This window comes from Oncorhynchus nerka, linkage group LG7 (assembly GCF_034236695.1).
Source record: "Oncorhynchus nerka isolate Pitt River linkage group LG7, Oner_Uvic_2.0, whole genome shotgun sequence".
Taxonomy (NCBI): Eukaryota; Metazoa; Chordata; class Actinopteri; order Salmoniformes; family Salmonidae; genus Oncorhynchus; species Oncorhynchus nerka.
Window position 1 is genome coordinate 12244720 of NC_088402.1, and position 23874 is coordinate 12268593.

Consider the following 23874-nt stretch of genomic DNA (forward strand, 5'->3'; position numbering starts at 1 on the left):
TGCTTTACCCATGGGGTTCTGGCTCTGGACCAATCAGAATGCTTACAATGTGTTGTTGAAATCGTTGGGGAAGACTCAAATCTCCACTCATTGGAGAACACCACATCAATGGCTACTGTTGTTTTATTTCCTTATCTTATTGTTCACCCAATAGCCATTTTTTTTTAACTTAAAAATGGCACTGTTGGTTATTAAGAGCTTGTAAGTAAGCATTTCACTGTAAGGTCTACTACACCTGTTGTATTCAGCATTTCACTGTGAGGTCTACTACACCTGTTGTATTCAGCATTTCACTGTAAGGTCTACTACACCCATTGTATTCAGCATTTCACTGTAAGGTCTACTACACCCATTGTATTCAGCATTTCACTGTAAGGTCTACTACACCCGTTGTATTCAGCATTTCACTGTAAGGTCTACTACACCCGTTGTATTCAGCATTTCACTGTAAGGTCTACTACACCTATTGTATTCAGCATTTCACTGTAAGGTCTACTACACCTATTGTATTCAGCATTTCACTGTAAGGTCTACTACACCTGTTGTATTCAGCATTTCACTGTAAGGTCTACTACACCTATTGTATTCAGCATTTCACTGTAAGGTCTACTACACCTATTGTATTCAGCATTTCACTGTAAGGTCTACTACACCTATTGTATTCAGCATTTCACTGTAAGGTCTACTACACCTATTGTATTCAGCATTTCACTGTAAGGTCTACTACACCTATTGTATTCAGCATTTCACTGTAAGGTCTACTACACCCATTGTATTCAGCATTTCACTGTAAGGTCTACTACACCTATTGTATTCAGCATTTCACTGTAAGGTCTACTACACCTATTGTATTCAGCATTTCACTGTAAGGTCTACTACACCCATTGTATTCAGCATTTCACTGTAAGGTCTACTACACCTATTGTATTCAGCATTTCACTGTAAGGTCTACTACACCTGTTGTATTCAGCATTTCACTGTAAGGTCTACTACACCTATTGTATTCAGCATTTCACTGTAAGGTCTACTACACCCATTGTTTTCAGCATTTCACTGTAAGGTCTACTACACCTATTGTATTCAGCATTTCACTGTAAGGTCTACTACACCCATTGTATTCAGCATTTCACTGTAAGGTCTACTACACCCGTTGTATTCAGCATTTCACTGTAAGGTCTACTACACCCATTGTATTCAGCATTTCACTGTAAGGTCTACTACACCTATTGTATTCAGCATTTCACTGTAAGGTCTACTACACCTATTGTATTCAGCATTTCACTGTAAGGTCTACTACACCCATTGTATTCGGAGCATGTGACAAATAAACTTTGATTTGATTACAGGGAAGAAACGTTTGTGGGCGGAGCAATGAGTTTGTGGGCGTGGTGGAGCAATGCGTTTGTGGGTGGAGCAATGCATTTGTGGGCGGAGCAATGCGTTTGTGGGCGTGGTGGAGCAATGAGTTTGTGGGCGTGGCGGAGCAATGAGTTTGTGGGCGTGGCGGAGCAATGAGTTTGTGGGCGTGGTGGAGCAATGAGTTTGGGTAGCCAGGCAAATTTTCTGGTCTTATGTTGTGGAAAACTGAGTGGGTTTAGCATAAGGCAATCAACCCTGTTACCCATAAATAGACAAGCTAGAAATTATTTAACAATACAATTGTTTTGTGAGGAGCTTGCAATCTTCCATTCCCGCTGTCACAAGGGGATTTACGGCTGATTTCAGAAGAAATTGTCAACCCTGTTACTTTATTTGGCACTTAAAAAAGGTTCTACAAATAGGATTTTATTTTTGCATTATAATTTCATAGTGTCAATATAAACTCAGCAGAAAAAGAAACATCCCTTTTTTCAGAACCCTGTCTTTCAAAGATAATTTGTAAAAATCCAAATAACTTAGAACAATATTTTTCCCCAGACGTAGTTTATTAAGAGAAATAAAAAAAACAGGTGTTGGTTGTTGTGACTGGACATTCTAAAGTCAATGACAGTCTGAGGATGTTACTAAATAAAACAGAAGCATAAAAAAAAGTACATTTCATTCACACAGTTGGGGGCTGGATCCATACACACTCTGGGGCAGAATATTCACCACACACTCACACACACAGTTGGGGGCTGGATCCATACACACTCCGGGGCAGAACATTCACCACACACACACACAAGACAGTCCTACTGAATCTCTCCCATGTAGAGTCTCTTGTCACTTGCGCCAGAGAGGACTGTTGGGGGAAAAATAAAAGTCACTATTAGAGAATGAGAGAGAGGACAGACCAAATAAAATTTTAAAAAGACTAGACAAAGATTAAACCCGCAATGGAAAAAAGCTATAGAAAGAGACAGGGAGAGCGTGTGATTCGCCAGATACACGGATATAAACAGAGTCCTCTCACCAATAGGCTCCTCGGGATGGAAGGCAACCTCGTTGACGGACCCAGCGTGGCCTGGCAGCTTGTACAGGATCCTACGAGAGGTGGTGTCCCACACATACACAAACCTGGACACACACACACAGCTTATAAAAGGATCCTACGAGAGGTGGTGTCCCACACATACACAAACCTGGACACACACACACAGCTTGTACAGCATCCTACGAGAGGTGGTGTCCCACACACACACAAACCTGGACACACACACACAGCTTGTACAGGATCCTACGAGAGGTGGTGTCCCACACATACACAAACCTGGACACACACACACAGCTTATACAGGATCCTACAAGAGGTGGTGTCCCACACATACACAAACCTGGACACACACACACACACAGCTTATACAGGATCCTACGAGAGGTGGTGTCCCACACATACACAAACCTGGACACACACACACACAGCTTGTACAGGATCCTACGAGAGGTGGTGTCCCACACATACACAAACCTGGACACACACACACAGCTTATACAGGATCCTACGAGAGGTGGTGTCCCACACATACACAAACCTGGACACACACACACACAGCTTATAAAAGGATCCTACGAGAGGTGGTGTCCCACACACACACAAACAGCTTGTACAGGATCCTACGAGAGGTGGTGTCCCACACATACACAAACCTGGACACACACACACAGCTTGTACAGGATCCTACGAGAGGTGGTGTCCCACACACACACAAACCTGGACACACACACACAGCTTGTACAGGATCCTACGAGAGGTGGTGTCCCACACACACACAAACCTGGACACACACACACAGCTTGTACAGGATCCTACGAGAGGTGGTGTCCCACACACACACACACACAGCTTGTACAGGATCCTACGAGAGGTGGTGTCCCACACACACACAAACCTGGACACACACAAACAGCTTGTACAGCATCCTACGAGAGGTGGTGTCCCACACATACACAAACCTGGACACACACACACAGCTTGTACAGGATCCTACGAGAGGTGGTGTCCCACACATACACAAACCTGGACACACACAAACAGCTTATAAAAGGACCATACAGGAGGTGTTTGTTTGTATTGCTGTGTGTGTGTGTGTGTGTGTGTGTGTGCGCTCACCTGTCAGCTGAGCCTGCTGCAATCTTGCTGCCGTCAGCAGACCAGGAACACCTCAGAAGGTTCTGTGGACACAGCATTGTATTATAAACAAGTTAATTAATATGCTATAACCAGGCTATAGCAGGCCACTAGACTGACACACATGACAGGAGCACGAATATTAAAACACACTGGCAATGAAAGTCTCTTCGGTTCCTAAATCAAAAACAACAAAAAAACTCTTGAATCTCTCTGATCAAAAGTCTTCATTTACCTTCTCAAAGTTGTGAATGTTCCCCTGGAATATCTTCACACACCTCTCCTTGGGAGCGAACGGACGGACGTCCCAAATACGTACTACGGGACAACACACACACGTACATAATATAACAATATAATATATTCTACTTGTATAGTTGGGGTGGGGGGGTCTCAGATGGTTGAGGGGCTCTTGGTGGCCTGGGGCTTGGGCTGGCGGCGTCATTTTTAAAAATCCAAAGCGACTTAGTCATGAGTGGCCTCAGTAGGAATAGAACCCACGACCCTTGGCGTTGCAACCGAGCCACATAGAACGACACTCAAGTATTGTAACCACACACACTGACCTGTGTTGTCCATAGAGTTGGAGAGGAGGTAGGACCCCTCTGAGCTCAGACAGAGGCCAGTCAGAGAATCCCCATGACCATGCATACCATAGATCATCTTATTCTGCCTCAGGTCCCACACCTGCACTCACAGAGAGACAGGAAGTAAGTTATTCACTGTCTGACGACGCGACACAGGTAGCCTCCTGGTAAGATCTGGTCTCTCTCTCACGCATCTTTCTGAAGGTAGGTACGGGATGTAATGTGAAAGGGAGTAACACACAAGAGCTCCCAGGCACACAGATATACACAACCGGTCAAAAGTTTTAAAACACCTGCTCATTCAAGGGTTTTTCTTCATTTTTACTATTTTCTACATAACATAAGTCAAAAGTTTGGACAACAACCCATTCAAGGGTTTTTATTTATTTATTTTTTTTACTATTTTCTACATTGTAGAATAATAATGAAGACATCAAAATGATGAAATAACACATATGGAATCATGTAGTAATCAAACAAGTGTTAAACAAATAAAAATATATTTTATATTTGAGATTATTCATTAGTGTCCTTTAGTAGAGGTTTCTTTGAAGAAATTCAACCATGAAGGCCTGATTCACACAGTCTCCTGTGTGACAGTTGATGTTGAGATGTGTGTTACTTAAACTCTGAAACATTTATTTGGACTACAATTTGAGGCTGGTAACTAATGAACATATCCTCCAGCAGAGGTAACTCTAACGAACGTATCCTCCGGCAGAGGTGACTCTAACGACCGTATCCTCCAGCAGAGGTAACTCTAACGACCGTATCCTCCAGCAGAGGTGACTCTAACGAACGTATCCTCCAGCAGAGGTGACTCTAACGAACGTATCCTCCAGCAGAGGTGACTCTAACGACCGTATCCTCCAGCAGAGGTGACTCTAATATCCTCCGGCAGAGGTGACTCTAACGACCGTATCCTCCAGCAGAGGTAACTCTAACGAACGTATCCTCCAGCAGAGGTGACTCTTAACGACCGTATCCTCCAGCAGAGGTGACTCTAACGACCGTATCCTCCAGCAGAGGTGACTCTAACGACCGTATCCTCCAGCAGAGGTGACTCTTAACGACCGTATCCTCCAGCAGAGGTGACTCTAACGACCGTATCCTCCAGCAGAGGTGACTCTAACGAACGTATCCTCCAGCAGAGGTGACTCTAACGACCGTATCCTCCAGCAGAGGTGACTCTAACGACCGTATCCTCCAGCAGAGGTGACTCTAATATCCTCCGGCAGAGGTGACTCTAACGACCGTATCCTCCAGCAGAGGTAACTCTAACGAACGTATCCTCCAGCAGAGGTGACTCTTAACGACCGTATCCTCCAGCAGAGGTGACTCTAACGACCGTATCCTCCAGCAGAGGTGACTCTAACGACCGTATCCTCCAGCAGAGGTGACTCTTAACGACCGTATCCTCCAGCAGAGGTGACTCTAACGACCGTATCCTCCAGCAGAGGTGACTCTAACGAACGTATCCTCCAGCAGAGGTGACTCTAACGACCGTATCCTCCAGCAGAGGTATCTCTAACGACCGTATCCTCCAGCAGAGGTGACTCTTAACGACCGTATCCTCCAGCAGAGGTAACTCTAACGACCGTATCCTCCAGCAGAGGTAACTCTAATGAACATATCCTCCGGCAGAGGTGACTCTAACGACCGTATCCTCCAGCAGAGGTGACTCTAACGAACGTATCCTCCAGCAGAGGTGACTCTAACGACCGTATCCTCCAGCAGAGGTGACTCTAACGAACGTATCCTCCAGCAGAGGTAACTCTAACGACCGTATCCTCCAGCAGAGGTAACTCTAACGACCGTATCCTCCAGCAGAGGTGACTCTAACGAACGTATCCTCCAGCAGAGGTAACTCTAACGACCGTATCCTCCAGCAGAGGTGACTCTTAACGAACGTATCCTCCGGCAGAGGTAACTCTAACGAACGTATCCTCCAGCAGAGGTAACTCTAACGACCGTATCCTCCAGCAGAGGTAACTCTAATGAACATATCCTCCGGCAGAGGTAACTCTAACGACCGTATCCTCCGGCAGAGGTAACTCTAACGACCGTATCCTCCAGCAGAGGTAACTCTAACGAACGTATCCTCCAGCTGAAGTAACTCTTGGTCTTCCTTTCCTGTGGCGGTCCTCATGAGAGACAGTTTCAACATAGCGCTTGATGGTTTTTGCGACTGCACTTGAAGAAATTATCAAAGTTCTTGAAATGTTCCGTATTGACTGACCTTCAGGTCTTAAAGTAATAATGGACTGTCATTTCTCTTTGCTTATTTAAGCTGTTCTTGTCATAGCACTATTTGGTAAAATACCAAATCCATATTATCTTCTGAATACCACCCCTACCATGTCACAATACAGCGGATTGGCCTCAAATGCATTTAGGAAAGAAATTCCACAAATTAACTTTTGGCACACCTGTTAATTGAAATGCATTCCAGGTGACTACCTCATGAAGCTGGTTGAGAGAGTGCAAAGCTGTCATCAAGACAAAGGGTGGCTATTTGAAGAATCTCAAATATATTTTAATTTGTTTAACACTTTTTTGGTTACCACATGATTCCATGTGTTATTTCATAGTTTTAATGTCTTCACTATTATTCTACAATGTAGAAAATAGTAAAAATAAAGAAAAACCCTTGAATGAGGTGTTTTTGACTGGTGTAGATTGATGGCTGGATTGTGACTGACCCAAAAGTAAGGAAAGCTTTGACTATGTACAGACTCAGTGAGCATAGCCTTGCTATTGAGAAAGGCCACAGAAGGCAGACTTGGCTCTGAAGAGAGGACAGGCTATGTGCTCACTGCCCACAAAATGAGGTGGAAACTGACCTGCACTTCCTAACCTCCTGCCCAATGTATAACCATATTAAAGACACACATTTCCCTCAAATTACATATCTATTGGGTGAAATACCACAGTGTGACATCACAGCAGCAAGATGTGTGACCTGTTGCCAGAAGAAAATGGCAACCAGTGAAGAACAAACACCATTGTAAATACAACCCATATTTATGTTTATTTATTTTCCCTTTTGTACTTTAAGTATTTGCACATCATTATTTGCACATCATTACAACACTGCATATATACACATATGACATTTGTAATGTCTTTATTCTTTGAGCGTTTGTGAGTTTAATGTTTACTGTACACTTTTTATTGTTCATTATTGTTAATTTCACTGTTGTTTATTATCTATTTCACTTGATTTGGCAACGTTAACGTGTTTCCCCATGCCAATAAAGACCTTAAATTGAGACACACTGACACAGAGAGAGAAATTAAAATATGCGAGAGAGATCGATAGATAGGTGACAGGAGGAAGAGAGGGACCATATGGAGAGATGGGGATGTAACAAGGGAAAGACGTATTGGTTCTGCATGTATACAGGCCTCTCCCCTTTCTCCTTCTGCACATGGCTACAGTTACATAGCTGTTGAGACTAATGTGTTCTCAGACTAGTGGGAGTGGAGAGATGAGACATCTCTCCCTCCCTCCACCTCTCCTTCCTGTAAATGACCTAAGGGTCACCATCTGAGTCTAGAATGTTAGTGCAGAGTGAATAACCAACCTTTGTTATTGGTTTAAAACGACTCATTCACAACGTCGGTTCAATTATTTCAATTCCATTTTGTTCATTTTTTTGTGAGCTCAATGCGCAATTTTTCTAGAGATAAATCCTGAACTGTGCGATGTACTAGGGTGTTAATAGTAGGTTAATATTCTACATAGTTTAGCACAGAAAACATGGTAATTAACTACAATGACCACAATCCATTGCGCTGCCTACTTGTCCAGTCAGTGTTGGGGCAGACACAGAGACAGAAAACATGGTAATTAACTACAATGACCACAATCCATTGCGCTGCCTACTTGTCCAGTCAGTGTTGGGGCAGACACAGAAAACATGGTAATTAACTACAATGACCACAATCCATTGCACTGCCTACTTGTCCAGTCAGTGTTGGGGCAGACACAGAGACAGACAACATGGTAATTAACTACAATGACCACAATCCATTGCACTGCCTACTTGTCCAGTCAGTGTTGGGGCAGACACAGAGACAGAAAACAAACAGAGAAGAACGCAAGATAGAGAGCAATTTGTTTCATGAGGCATCTCGACTTGACAATATATGATCTAAGTCAGGGCTTCCCAAACATCTTCACTCGGGGCTTCCTTCCAGCATTGGGAAACATATCGCATCTCTTTCTATGGGCACAAGCACTGTTCATGACACAAACTGTTCACATCTTGTTGGTGGAGAGAACATTTTACAGGTTTAAAGATTATTTCCTGCAATTCTACACATTTTGTCATGAGGTGCAGAGAAAGTGTTTCAGTTTTAAAGCCAATTTTCTTGTAATTTTATACATTTGACCATTTATAATGTTTATTCAGGTGATATTTGAGTGGCTGAGAAACGTTAGCTGCCATGTTAGTTGATCTGGACATTTCTGACAAGTTATAAATTGTTCTCTAAGTTACGTAATGACTGACAAGACAAGAGGAACTGATGATGTACAACCCAGTTTAGTAATGTCACCTTGTGTATTCTACTATTACAACCCAGTTTAGTAATGTCACCTTGTGTATTCTACTATTACAACCCAGTTTAGTAATGTCACCTTGTACATTCTACTATTACAACCCAGTTTAGTAATGTCACCTTGTGTATTCTACTATTACAACCCAGTTTAGTAATGTCACCTTGTACATTCTACTATTACAACCCAGTTTAGTAATGTCACCTTGTGTATTCTACTATTACAACCCAGTTTAGTAATGTCACCTTGTGTATTCTACTATTACAACCCAGTTTAGTAATGTCACCCCCCCTCGCCCCCCAGTTTAGGAACCACTAATCTAAGTGATAGTTGGTATTTAGCAGTAATAAAAGTATGCCTTATTTACTTTGAAGAACTACTAAAATAGTGACGTTGTCAGACAGCAGCTCTATAGAGATGAGATGACTTGGAATGAAATAATAAAGTAATCAAATAAAACAAACACAATAAACGACTGAAATATAATAACATTTATAATAATAATTAATAATAATAATAATAATAATATAATAATAATTTATAATTATATAATTAAATATTTAATTAAAGTCAGTGAATAAATGATGGTTAATAAGTGATAAGCAGTATTGGGCCGTCACTACCATCCTGGGACTTTTATTAGTTTTGATATTCTGTTATTACAGTATTCAACCCACATTATGCATCATCGAAGCCAGTGATTATTTTTCAATAATCTAACCGAACAGACCTCAAAAAGCACTAAACCCCCTCGGCACTACTAGACTATTGTAGACCTTCTCAGAGATCCTGACACTCATATGTTCTGTATGTGCCAACCGGGCCTCGTGAAACTCAACTGCAACGAATTACAATGAGAAGAAAGAATAGGGGGATAAAACAGCGAACTGGGTGTCCCGATCAAAACTAACAAACCATTAATCAAATTAAAAACGAGGCTGATATCAAACAAAGACAGAGTGCACCGTGTGGAACCGTGACAGTGTTGAAATACCGGAACACTCCATCCTCTCTGAAGTGGATGAGAGGACAAAAAGCTTTGCCGTTTATTAAGTAGGAATGGTTTCAAAAAGTGATGTCAGCACTCGAACATCGCTGAAGCAAGCAGACTGATAAAATAAAAAATGTAGCACATATTTCTAACTATATATATATATATATTTTTTTTTTTTTTTTTTTTGATATACAAAACATTAGGAACATCTGCTCTTTCCATGACAGACTGACCAGGTGAATCCAGGTGAAAGCTATGATCCCTTATTGATGTCACTTGTCAAATCCACTTCAAATCAGTGTAGATGAAGGGCAGGAGATGTTTTAAGCCCTGAGACAACTGGGAATGTGTGCCATTCTGAGGGGGAATGGGCTAGACAAAAATATTTGAACAGGGTATGGTAGTAGGTGCCAGGCTTGTGTCAAGAACTGCAACGCTGCTGGGTTTTTCACGCTCAACAGTTTCCTGTGTGTATTAAGAACGGTCCACCAACCCGAAGGACATCCAGTCAACTAGACAACTGTGGGAAGCATTGGAGTCAACATGGACCAGCATCCCTGTGGAACACTTAAAATATTGTAGAGTCCATGCCTCACCGAATTGAGACTGTTCTGATAGATACCTTCCATCAAAACTACTCTACCGAGAAGATATCAGCAAGTCAAATTTTTTTAACCCTTGTGTTCAGACATGGATCTGAGGGCATCACCTCCTTGTAGGTGATTTACACATGCACACCAACGAGCATATGATCTTCAAGAAATTAAGTCCACGAGGGTCAATCCACTCAATTAAGTTCTGAAAAGGCAGAGAGAAAAAAAAACTATAATTGGGTTCATACCTACAAACTTTTACCATCAACAGAGTCTGCCTTGGACAATACGAGATGGGAAAGAATCAACGGAAGACCAAAACGCGAATCACGTGGAATCAACGAGATCCTTCACTGAGGAAATGCGGCATTGGAAATATTATCGTTGGGAATCTTGAGGACACGTTTTGTGTGTTCGGAGATATTCTGTCCTCCAAGACGATGATACAAAAAGGGTATAGTTGTGGTCACTAAACAGGACGCTGCTGAACAGAAACGCTGCGGAACAGGACGCTGCTAAACAGGAAGCTGCTAAACAGGACGCTGCTAAACAGGACGCTGCTAAACAGGACGCTGCTAAACAGGACGCTGCTAAACAGGACGCTGCTAAACAGGACGCTGCTAAACAGGACGCTGCTAAACAGGACGCTGCTAAACAGGACGCTGCTGAACAGGACGCTGCTGAACAGGACGCTGCTGAACAGGACGCTGCTGAACAGGACGCTGCTAAACAGGAAGCTGCTAAACAGGACGCTGCTAAACAGGACGCTGCTAAACAGGACGCTGCTAAACAGGACGCTGCTAAACAGGACGCTGCTAAACAGGACGCTGCTGAACAGGACGCTGCTAAACAGGACGCTGCTAAACAGGACGCTGCTAAACAGGACGCTGCTAAACAGGACGCTGCTAAACAGGACGCTGCTAAACAGGACGCTGCTGAACAGGACGCTGCTGAACAGGACGCTGCTAAACAGGACGCTGCTAAACAGGACGCTGCTAAACAGGACGCTGCTAAACAGGAAGCTGCTAAACAGGAAGCTGCTAAACAGGAAGCTGCTGAACAGGACGCTGCTAAAGAGGAAGCTGCTAAAGAGGACGCTGCTGAACAGGACGCTGCTGAACAGGACGCTGCTGAACGAGCCAAGATATTGAATGGTAAGAAGTTGGCTTGAGAGAGTATCGAAACCCTTCAAATCTCATCAACAGCAAGCGGCTGAATTTGGATCCAGGACAAAAAATAAAATAAGAGAACATTTATAAGAACATTTGCATTAACCTGGAAGACATTTTTTCAAAATATGGTGAGTTTTTTTGGCCAGATGTCCTGACTGTTTAGCCTTATTATTGAGTTTGAGGATTCTGTCAACTTCAGGTCCAGAGAGTCAGGGTCATGGTCGATCACAGGGTCATATCGAGTCAGGGTCGATCACAGGGTCATATCGAGTCAGGGTCGATCACAGGGTCATATCGAGTCAGGGTCGATCACAGGGTCATATCGAGTCAGGGTCATGGTCGATCACAGGGTCATATCGAGTCAGGGTCTTGGTCGATCACAGGGTCATATCGAGTCAGGGTCATGGTCGATCACAGGGTCATATCGAGTCAGGGTCGATCACAGGGTCATATCGAGTCATGGTCGATCACAGGGTCATATCGAGTCAGGGTCATGGTCGATCACAGGGTCATATCGAGTCAGGGTCGATCACAGGGTCATATTGAGTCAGGGTCATATTGAGGCCGTATTGGCCAAAGTGCAATCAATCGAAAGTAAGCTGGATGAATTCCATTCAAAACTATCCTACCAACGGGACATTTAAAAACTATAATATCTTGTGTCACCGAGTCGTGGCTAAACGACATGGATAATATACAGTTGGCTGGTTTTTCCATGCATCTGCAAGATAAATGGGTGGCTGTCTATTTGTCAATAAAAAAATCAAATATTAAAGACGACCTCAAGGTTTTGCTCGCCCTCCATCCGACCTTAATTATATCTTCCTGATTACAAGCAAAAACAAAAGCAGGAAGAACCTGTGACTCGTTCCAGACGGAAGTGGTCAGATGACGCAGATGCTAAGCTACAGGACTATTTTTCTAGCACAGACTGGAATATGTTCCAGGATTCTTCCGATGGCATTGAGGAGTACACCACATCAGTAACTGGCTTCATCAACAAGTGCATCGATGACGCTATATTTAAACTAGGCAAGTCAGTTAAAACCTCTTGCTCCTACCTGACACGCAGGCATCCCATCTAGACATCTGGAAATGCAAATGCGCTACGCTAAATGCTAATAGCACTCGTTAAAACTCAAACGTTCATTAAAATACACATGCAGGGTATTGAATTAAAGCTACACTCGTTGTGAATCCAGGCAACAAGTCAGATTTTTAAAATGCTTTTCGGCGAAAGCATGAGAAGCTATTATCTGATAGCATGTAACACCCCAAAAGACCCGCAGGGGACGTAAACAAAATAATTAGCATAGTCAGCGCTACACATAACGCACAAATAAAATATAAAACATTCATTACCTTTGACCATCTTCTTTGTTGGCACTCCTAGATGTCCCATAAACATCACTTGGGTCTTTTTTTCGATTAAATCGGTCCATATATAGCCTAGATATCGATCTATGAAGACTGTGTGATCAACTAAAAAAATAGCGTTTTATAACGTAACGTCCTTTTTTAAAATTTAAAAAGTTGACGATAAACTTTCACAAAACACTTCGAAATACTTTTGTAATGCAACTTTAGGTATTAGTAAACGTTAATAAGCGATCAAATTGATCCCGAGGCGATGTATAGTCTATAGCTGTACGTCTGGAAATAATGTCCGGGTAAATCTCAACCAAAATATCCGGTCGGAGACCTGAAGAAATGGGCTGTCTCTTGTTCGTTTGACCAATAAACAAAGCCTAGGCAAATGACAAGACTGTTGACATCGTGTGGAAGCTGTAGGTATTGCAACCTCGGCCCCATTTAATGTGGTTCACCTTTATCAATCGGTTGAAGTGGCGCATTGATATATTTTTCCATTTTCAGTGATCAGATTTTCCTGCACTTTTCGATGAAACGCACGTTCTGTTATAGTCACAGCCGTGATTTAACCAGTTTTATAAACGTCTGAGTGTTTTCTATCCACACATACTAATCATATGCATATACTATATTCCTGGCATGAGTAGCAGGGCGCTGAAATGTTGCGCGATTTTTAACAGAATGTTCGAAAAAGTAGGGGGTAGGAGTAACAGGTTAAGAACAAATTCTTATTTACAATGACGGACTACCCTGGCCAAACCCTCCCTTATAACCAGGAAGATGCTGTGCAAATTCAGCGCCGCCCTATAGGATTCCTGATCAAATCTGGATGTGATAAAGCCCGTGATCGAACCAGGATATGTAGTGACCACTGGCACTGAGATGCAGTGCCTTAAACCGCTGCGCCACTCGGGATGTGACAGGGCTTGCAAACTATTACAGACCTCAAAAGGGAAGCACAGCCACGAGCTGCCCAGTGACAAGTTTACCAGAAGAGCTAAATGACTTTATGTTCGCTTCGAGGTAAGCAACACTGAAGCATGCATGAGAGCACCAGCTGTTCCAGGCGACTGTGATCACGCTCGACGTAGCCTATGCGAGTAATCCCTTTAAACAAGTCAACATTCACAAGGCCGCAGGGCCAGAAGAATGACCAGGACGGTTACTCCGAGCACGCACTGCCTAACTGGCAAGTGTCTTCACTGACATGTTCAACCTGTCCCTGGCTGAGTCTGTAATACCAATATGTTTCAAGCAGACCACCATAGTCCCTGTGCCCAAGAACACCAAGGTAACCTGCCTAACTGACTATCGACCTGTAGCACTTACGTCTGTAGCCATGAAGTGCTTTGAAAGGCTGGTCACGGCTCACATCAACACCATCATCCCGGAAACCCTAGACCCACTCCAATTAGAATACGGCCCCAACAGATGATGCAATCTCTATTGCACTCAACACTGCCCTTTCCCACCTGGACAAAAGGAACACCTACATGAGAATGCTGTGCATTGACTACAGCCAAGTGTTCAACACCATAGTGCCCACGAAGCTCATCCCTAAGCTAAGGACCCTGGGACTAAACACCTCCCCTTGCAACTGGATCCTGGACTTCCTGACGGGCTGCTCCAAGCTGGTGAGGGTAGGCAACAACATCTGCTACGCTGATCCTCAACACAGGGGCCCCTCAGGGGTACATGCTTAGTCCCCTCCTGTACTCCATGTTCACCCATGACTTCATGGCCAGGCACCATCATTAAGTTTGCCAACGACACAACAGTGGTAGGCCGGATCACTGACAAGACAGCCTATAAGGAGGTCGGAGACCTGGAAATGTGGTGCCAGGACAACAACCTCTCCCGCAACGTGATCAAGACAAAGGAGATGATTGTGGACTACAGGAAAAGGAGTGCCGAGCACACCCCCATTCTCATTGACAGGACTGTTGTGGAGCAGGTTGAGAGCTTCAAGTTCCTTGGTGTCCACATCACCAACAAACTATCATGGTCCAAACACACCAAGACAGTCCCGAAGAGGGCACGAAAACACCTATTCCCCCTCAGGAGACTGAAAAGATTTGGCAAGGGTCCTCAGATCCTCAAAAAGTTATACATCTGCACCATCGAGAGCATCCTGATTGGTTGCATCACCGCCTGGTATGGCAACTGCTCGGCATCCGACCGCAAGGCGCTACAGAGGTTAGTGCTAGTCAGAGGAACGCCCTAAAAATTGCCAAAAACTCCAGCCACCCTAGTCATAGACTGTCCTCTCTGCTACCAAACAGTAAACGGTACCGGAGCGCCAAGTCTAGGTCCAAAAGGTTTCTGAACTGCTTCTAACCCCAAGCCATAAGACTGCTGAGCAGCTAATCAGATGGCTACCATCTGACTGAGATGGCCGCCTCGCTTCGCGTTCCTAGGAAACTATGCAGTTTTTTGTTTTTTTACGTGTTATTTCTTACATTAGTACCCCAGGTCATCTTAGGTTTCATTACATACAGTCGAGAAGAACTACTGAATATAAGATCAGCGCCAACTCACCATCAGTACGACCAAGAATATGTTTTCCGCGACGCGGATCCGGTGTTCTGCCTTACAAACAGGACAACGGAATGGATCGCATGCAGCGACCCAAGGAAACGACTCCGAAAAAGAGGGAAACGAGGCGGTGTTCTAGTCAGACTCCGAAAAAGGGCACATCGCGCACCACTCCCCAGCATTCTTCTTGCCAATGTCCAGTCTCTTGACAACAAGGTTGACGAAATCCGAGCAAGGGTAGCATTCCAGAGGGACATCAGAGACTGCAACGTTCTCTGCTTTACAGAAACATGGCTTACTGGGAAGACGCTATCCGACGCGGTGCAGCCAACGGGTTTCTCCACGCATCGCGCCGACAGAAACAAACATCTTTCTGGTAAGAAGAGTGGCGGGGCGTATGCCTCATGACTAACGAGACATGGTGTGATGAAGGAAACATACAGGAACTCAAATCCTTCTGTTCACCTGATTTAGAATTCCTCACAATCAAATGTAGACCGCATTATCTTCCAAGAGAATTCTCCTCGATTATAATCACAGCCGTATATATCCCCCAAGCAGACACATCGATGGCTCTGAACGAACTTTATTTAACTCTTTGCAAACTGGAAACCATTTATCCGGAGGCTGCATTCATTGTAGCTGGGGATTTTAACAAAGCTAATCTGAAAACAAGACTCCCTAAATTTTACCAGCATATCGATTGCGCAACCAGGGGTGGTAAAACCTTGGATCATTGTTACTCTAACTTCCGCGACGCATATAAGGCCCTGCCCCGCCCCCCTTTCGGAAAAGCTGACCACGACTCCATTTTGCTGATCCCTGCCTACAGGCAGAAACTAAAACAAGAGGCTCCCACGCTGAGGTCTGTCCAACGCTGGTCAGACCAAGCTGACTCCACACTCCAAGACTGCTTCCATCACGTGGACTGGGACATGTTTCGTATTGCGTCAGATGGAAATATTGACGAATACGCTGATTCGGTGTGCGAGTTCATTAGAACGTGCGTCGAAGATGTCGTTCCCATAGCAACGATAAAAACATTCCCAAACCAGAAACCATGGATTGATGGCAGCATTCGCGTGAAACTGAAAGCGCAAACCACTGCTTTTAATCAGGGCAAGGTGTCTGGTAATATGTCCGAATATAAACAATGCAGCTATTCCCTCCGCAAGGCTATTAAACAAGCTAAGCGTCAGTACAGAGACAAAGTGGAATCTCAATTCAATGGCTCAGACACAAGAGGCATGTGGCAGGGTCTACAGTCAATCACGGACTACAAGAAGAAACCCAGCCCAGTCACGGACCAGGATGTCTTGCTCCCAGGCAGACTAAATCACTTTTTTGCCCGCTTTGAGGACAATACAGTGCCACTGACACGGCCTGCAACGAAAACATGCGGTCTCTCCTTCACTGCAGCCGAGGTGAGTAAGACATTTAAACGTGTTAACCCTCGCAAGGCTGCAGGCCCAGACGGCATCCCCAGCCGCGCCCTCAGAGCATGCGCAGACCAGCTGGCCGGTGTGTTTACGGACATATTCAATCAATCCCTATACCAGTCTGCTGTTCCCACATGCTTCAAGAGGGCCACCATTGTTCCTGTTCCCAAGAAAGCTAAGGTAACTGAGCTAAACGACTACCGCCCCGTAGCACTCACTTCCGTCATCATGAAGTGCTTTGAGAGACTAGTCAAGGACCATATCACCTCCACCCTACCTGACACCCTAGACCCACTCCAATTTGCTTACCGCCCAAATAGGTCCACAGACGATGCAATCTCAACCACACTGCACACTGCCCTAACCCACCTGGACAAGAGGAATACCTATGTGAGAATGCTGTTCATCAACTACAGCTCGGCATTCAACACCATAGTACCCTCCAAGCTCGTCATCAAGCTCGAGTCCCTGGGTCTCGACCCCGCCCTGTGCAACTGGGTTCTGGACTTCCTGACGGGCCGCCCCCAGGTGGTGAGGGTAGGCAACAACATCTCCTCCCGCTGATCCTCAACACGGGGCCCCACAAGGGTGCGATCTGAGCCCTCTCCTGTACTCCCTGTTCACCCACGACTGCGTGGCCATGCACGCCTCCAACTCAATCATCAAGTTTGCGGACGACACAACAGTGGTAGGCTTGATTACCAACAACGACGAGACGGCCTACAGGGAGGAGGTGAGGGCCCTCGGAGTGTGGTGTCAGGAAAATAACCTCACACTCAACGTCAACAAAACTAAGGAGATGATTGTGGACTTCAGGAAACAGCAGAGGGAACACCCCCTATCCACATCGATGGATCAGTAGTGGAGAGGGTAGCAAGTTTTAAGTTCCTCGGCATACACATCACAGACAAACTGAATTGGTCCACTCACACTGACAGCGTCGTGAAGAAGGCGCAGCAGCGCCTCTTCAACCTCAGGAGGCTGAAGAAATTCGGCTTGTCACCAAAAGCACTCACAAACTTCTACAGATGCACAATCGAGAGCATCCTGGCGGGCTGTATCACCGCCTGGTACGGCAACTGCTCCGCCCTCAACCGTAAGGCTCTCCAGAGGGTAGTGAGGTCTGCACAACGCATCACCGGGGGCAAACTACCTGCCCTCCAGGACACCTACACCACCCGATGTTACAGGAAGGCCATAAAGATCATCAAGGACATCAACCACCCGAACCACTGCCTGTTCACCCGCTATCATCCAGAAGGCGAGGTCAGTACAGGTGCATCAAAGCTGGGACCGAGAGACTGAAAAACAGCTTCTATCTCAAGGCCATCAGACTGTTAAACAGCCACCACTAACATTGAGTGGCTGCTGCCAACACACTGTCATTGACACTGACCCAACTCCAGCCACTTTAATAATGGGAATTGATGGGAAATGATGTAAATATATCACTAGCCACTTTAAACAATGCTACCTTATATAATGTTACTTACCCTACATTATTCATCTCATATGCATATGTATATACTGTACTCTAGATCATCGACTGCATTCTTATGTCACTAGCCACTTTAACTATGCCACTTTGTTTACTTTGTCTACATACTCATCTCATATGTATATACTGTACTCGATACCATCTACTGTATGCTGCTCTGTACCATCACTCATTCATATATCCTTATGTACATATTCCTTATCCCCTTACACTGTGTATAAGACAGTAGTTTTGGAATTGTTAGTTAGATTACTTGTTGGTTATCACTGCATTGTCGGAACTAGAAGCACAAGCATTTCGCTACACTCGCATTAACATCTGCTAACCATGTGTATGTGACAAATAAAATTTGATTTGATTTATTTACATTGATTCCCCCTCCATTTGTTTTGTACACTGCTGCTACTCGCTGTTTATTATCTATGCATAGTCACTTTACCCCCACCTACATGTAACCTTAATTAACTCAACTAACCTGTTTATTATCTATGCATAGTCACTTTACCCCCACCTACATGTAACATTAATTACCTCAACTAACCTGTTTATTATCTATGCATAGTCACTTTACCTCCACCTACATGTAACCTTAATTAACTCAACTAACCTGTTTATTATCTATGCATAGTCACTTCACCCCCACCTACATGTAACCTTAATTAACTCAACTAACCTGTTTATTATCTATGCATAGTCACTTTACCCCCACCTACATGTAACATTAATTACCTCAACTAACCTGTTTATTATCTATGCATAGTCACTTTACCCCCACCTACATGTAACCTTAATTAACTCAACTAACCTGTTTATTATCTATGCATAGTCACTTCACCCCCACCTACATGTAACCTTAATTAACTCAACTAACCTGTTTATTATCTATGCATAGTCACTTTACCCCCACCTACATGTAACATTAATTACCTCAACTAACCTGTTTATTATCTATGCATAGTCACTTTACCTCCACCTACATGTAACCTTAATTAACTCAACTAACCTGTTTATTATCTATGCATAGTCACTTCACCCCCACCTACATGTAACCTTAATTAACTCAACTAACCTGTTTATTATCTATGCATAGTCACTTTACCCCCACCTACATGTAACATTAATTAACTCAACTAACCTGTTTATTATCTATGCATAGTCACTTTACCCCCACCTACATGTAACATTAATTACCTCAACTAACCTGTTTATTATCTATGCATAGTCACTTTACCCCCACCTACATGTAACATTAATTACCTCAACTAACCTGTTTATTATCTATGCATAGTCACTTTACCCCCACCTACATGTAACATTAATTAACTCAACTAACCTGTTTATTATCTATGCATAGTCACTTTACCCCCACCTACATGTAACATTAATTAACTCAACTAACCTGTTTATTATCTATGCATAGTCACTTTACCCCCACCTACATGTAACATTAATTAACTCAACTAACCTGTTTATTATCTATGCATAGTCACTTCACCTCCACCTACATGTAACATTAATTAACTCAACTAACCTGTTTATTATCTATGCATAGTCACTTTACCCCCACCTACATGTAACATTAATTAACTCAACTAACCTGTTTATTATCTATGAATAATCACATTACCCCTACCTACATGTACATGTTAGCTCAACCTATACCCCCGCACATCAACTCGTTATATTATTGTTGCTCTTTTATTTTTTTTACTTTAGTTCATTTAGTAAATATTTTTCTTCTTAACTCTTATTTTTCTTAAAACTGCATTGTTGGTTAAGGGCTTGTTAATAAGCATTTCACAGTAAGGTCTACTCCACCTGTTGTATTTGGCAAATGTGACAAATAAAATGTGATTATATCTGATGATTCAGCATATATGTAAATGACGAGTCATGTTTTTCCACCTTTCCCATTACCATTTACTTTGAATGTATGTGGTTGGAAGAATGTGTTATGATTGATATATGACAGGCTACTGTCATCACATCTTTGATTGTGAATATCTTCTGCTCAGCTACCCAGCATGCCTCAGAGAACCTGTCAGCAGGAGACAGATGCCCTGCTTCAGGCCCACACGCACCAGCCAACCAGGAGCCCCTGACTGCTTGCATGCTGTCAGACCCATCCCTCCCTCAAGCACCAAAAAGAGATGTTGGGTGAGTCTGACGTCCATCTCCCTGTTCATTTCATTAACCTATTTCAGGTCATTTTGATCATCCAGTCTCCCTCCCTCCAGATCCTCCGACGGTCGGTTTCATCTCCCTCCCTCCAGATTCTCCGACGGTCGGTTTCATCTCCCTCCCTCCAGATTCTCCGACGGTCGGTTTCATCTCCCTCCCTCCAGATTCTCCGACGGTCGGTTTCATCTCCCTCCCTCCAGATTCTCCGACGGTCGGTTTCATCTCCCTCCCTCCAGATTCTCCGACGGTCGGTTTCATCTCCCTCCCTCCAGATTCTCCGACGGTCGGTTTCATCTCCCTCCCTCCAGATCCTCCGACGGTCGGTTTCATCTCCCTCCCTCCAGATTCTCCGACGGTCGGTTTCATCTCCCTCCCTCCAGATCCTCGGACGGTCGGTTTCATCTCCCTCCCTCCAGATCCTCGGACGGTCGGTTTCATCTCCCTCCCTCCAGATCCTCGGACGGTCGGTTTCATCTCCCTCCCTCCAGATCCTCTGGCGGTCGGTTTCATCTCCCTCCCTCCAGATCCTCCGACGGTCAGTCCCTATGGGACTCCTAATCACGACCGGTTGTGAAACAGCCGAACAGAATCGAACCAGGGTCTGTAGTGACGCCTCTAGCACTGAGATGCAATACCTCAGACCGCTGCGCCACTCGGGAGCGCTGTACTGTGTTGCTCACTATGTCTCCACTACACAGCCACCACCTGATCAATAATCCCAGTAGAATTATTAATGGCCTGTTTATTAGTTTGGATTGAGTTCTAATGGAGCATGCCATTCCGTGATTCATTCCTCACTCATCTGGACTAGCTAGATTGGATCTTTCAATGTGACGAATCCAAAATGCAAAACAGTTGCTCTGGGTGACACAGTCACAAAGAGACATTGATAGGTATAGAGGTTGAATGAGGTGCTATGATGTTACGGCATGTGACAACAGTAGCCATGCCACGTGCGCACACACACACACAAACACACACACACGTACCTTGATGTCGTTGTCGATGCCTCCAGACAGGATCTGGTCGCTGGTGTCGTTGAATGTGACGGCCAACACCTGGTAGGTGTTCTGGAACGTATGGACCGCCCCCTTCTTACGGATGTCCCACAGCTACAACACACACACACCTGACTGACGTCCCACAGCTACAAAACACACACCTGACTGACGTCCCACAGCTACAAAACACACACCTGACTGACGTCCCACAGCTACAAAACACACACCTGACTGACGTCCCACAGCTACAACACACACACACCTGACTAATGTCCCACAGCTACAACACACACACACACCTGACTGACGTCCCACAGCTACAACACACACACACACCTGACTGATGTCCCACAGCTACAACACACACACACACCTGACTGACGTCCCACAGCTACAACACACACACACACCTGACTGACGTCCCACAACTAGAACAGCAGTCAACCAACACTCCCCAGGTTCTGCGTTGGTAGGATTTAGTTCCAACCCAACATTATCACATTTACATTACATGTTAGTTATTTAGCTGACGCTCTTATCCAGACGCTCTTATTCACAGTTAGTGCATTCATCTTCAGATCGCTAGATGAGATAATATCACAGTAGGTCAATTCTTTACTGTTCCTCGATAAAGCAGCTTTCAATGAAAATATCAGGTAAACAGGTGTGTTAGTACCAAGCTGGAACTAAAGCCTGCACACCCAGGTAGCTGTCTGGGACCAGGGTTGAAGAACATCGGTCGCCACGGTTACCTTGACGGTTCCGTCGTCGCTGCCGGTACAGACGAGCTGAGGCCCGCGGCGAGCAGGGTAGCAGGAGTTAACGAAGGAGGTGTGGCCTTTCAGACGCTTGATCCTCTCACCCGTCTCACTGTCCCACACTCCCACAGTCTTGTCTGTGCTGGCACTGAACAGCAGGCTGCACACAGGGATAGGGCCAGAAAACACACGTCATATTCTCCCAACGTGTTGTCAACAACTATAACAACAACCGTCACACAACATCACGTTTTTCCCTGACCTGAGCAAGTGTGTGTGAGTATCCTACCTGCCGTCTGTGTTGTAGTGGAGCTCCATCACAGCACCACTGTGTCCCTTCAGGGTGGCAAAGTTATCACAGTCCCCGTACACATTCCACATCACTGTAGAGAGAGAGAGGCATTCCAGGTGACTACCTCATGAAGCAGGTTGAGAGAATGCCAAGAGTGTGCAAAGCTGTGATCAAGGCAAAGGGTGGCTACTTTGAAGAATCTCAAATATATTTTTATTTATTTTAACACTTTTCTGGTTACTACATGATTCCATATGTTAGTTAATCCTTTTAATATCTTAACTTTTATTCAATGTAGAAGTAGGTGTGTCCAAACTTTTGACTGGTAGTCCGTGTTTAACTTACAGATGAGCCTGTCATAGCCAGAGGAGGCCAGTGTGGCCCCGTTAGGATGGAACTTGCAGCAGTAGACCTCTCCCTCATGGCCACACATCAACATGATGGGAGCCTGCAGGCTGGAGCTGCGGGGAGGGCCCTGGAGAAGGGAGGAGAACATCATGTTGTCATATTACAGACTTACAGACAGACGTTACTGTATGTGCATGGATCACTAGCAATCTGGTCCATGCTATCCGGTATCCTTGTCAGCAGTAACTAAATTAGCTTCCTGCTAGCCGTATTTACATTGGATAGCCTTCCTTTAGCTAGCAAACAGTCAACATATCAGTCACAGCTAATTGTGGCTGCATTTGAGAGAATTTGCAATTAGTCGAAAGACTGAAAACATAACTAGCTAACAACTTTCTGAAACTAGATAGCGTTTCCCTTCTGTAAATGACTTAAATGATGAATGAAATGATGTCCCCCTTCTTTTCTAACCATGGCCACGAGTTGTTGCGACTGTGCCGCAGCGATCAGCTCGGCCCTGGGCCTCTTGACTCCACCGGCAGGAACCAACGCCATGTCCCCCGGTCTCTTCTTTGGTTCAATCATGACTAAGCAAATGAATAAAAAACGATTTAGTAGAATATAACTAAGTCGTCCTAAGTGAATGAACGTTTCTCTCGACGAGCCGCTTTCTCCACAAGTACGAAACCTGAAGTACTTCCTGTTCGCAGGGCGATTAATTGGTTAGCCGCTCCGCTGTGAACAATGATTGGTTATCACGGTTGTAGAGCATGGCCCTTGAACCGGAAGAAAACATCTGAAACAGACAACAAAAATAAATTATCGCTGCAGAAGGTAGATCGCTAGAATGTATAATAATGTGTGTAAGATGCGGTTTAAAACGTATAAGTATATATCTATTGACCCTTATGTAAAGTAGGGACGGATAGCAACGCCAAGGCTGGCAAACTAGCCATAGGCTGAACAAAAATATAAACGCAGAATGTGAAGT

The 23874-nt window shown here is 44.4% G+C and overlaps 1 protein-coding gene across 2 annotated transcripts; it reads right to left on the reverse strand.

The window, feature by feature from the left end:
• Positions 1-1904: 1904 nt before the first annotated feature.
• On the reverse strand, positions 1905-23593 carry LOC115121212 (U5 small nuclear ribonucleoprotein 40 kDa protein-like). 2 transcript variants are annotated; one of them, XM_029650260.1, is made up of 10 exons: positions 23355-23592; positions 22881-23010; positions 22533-22626; positions 22238-22403; positions 21474-21596; positions 4117-4237; positions 3786-3868; positions 3533-3594; positions 2396-2499; positions 1905-2224 (listed from the first exon to the last, which is right to left on the reverse strand). In XM_029650260.1, exons 1-10 carry the CDS (start codon positions 23466-23468, stop codon positions 2175-2177), a joined length of 1047 nt encoding a protein of 348 aa, XP_029506120.1. In that variant the 5' UTR covers positions 23469-23592; the 3' UTR covers positions 1905-2174. The 2 variants fall into 2 exon arrangements, with proteins under 2 accessions (XP_029506120.1, XP_064876266.1); XM_065020194.1 differs by lacking the exons at positions 1905-2224; positions 2396-2499 and adding an exon at positions 2509-3439 and having other exon boundaries at positions 23355-23593.
• Between the last annotated feature and the right edge of the window lie 281 nt (positions 23594-23874).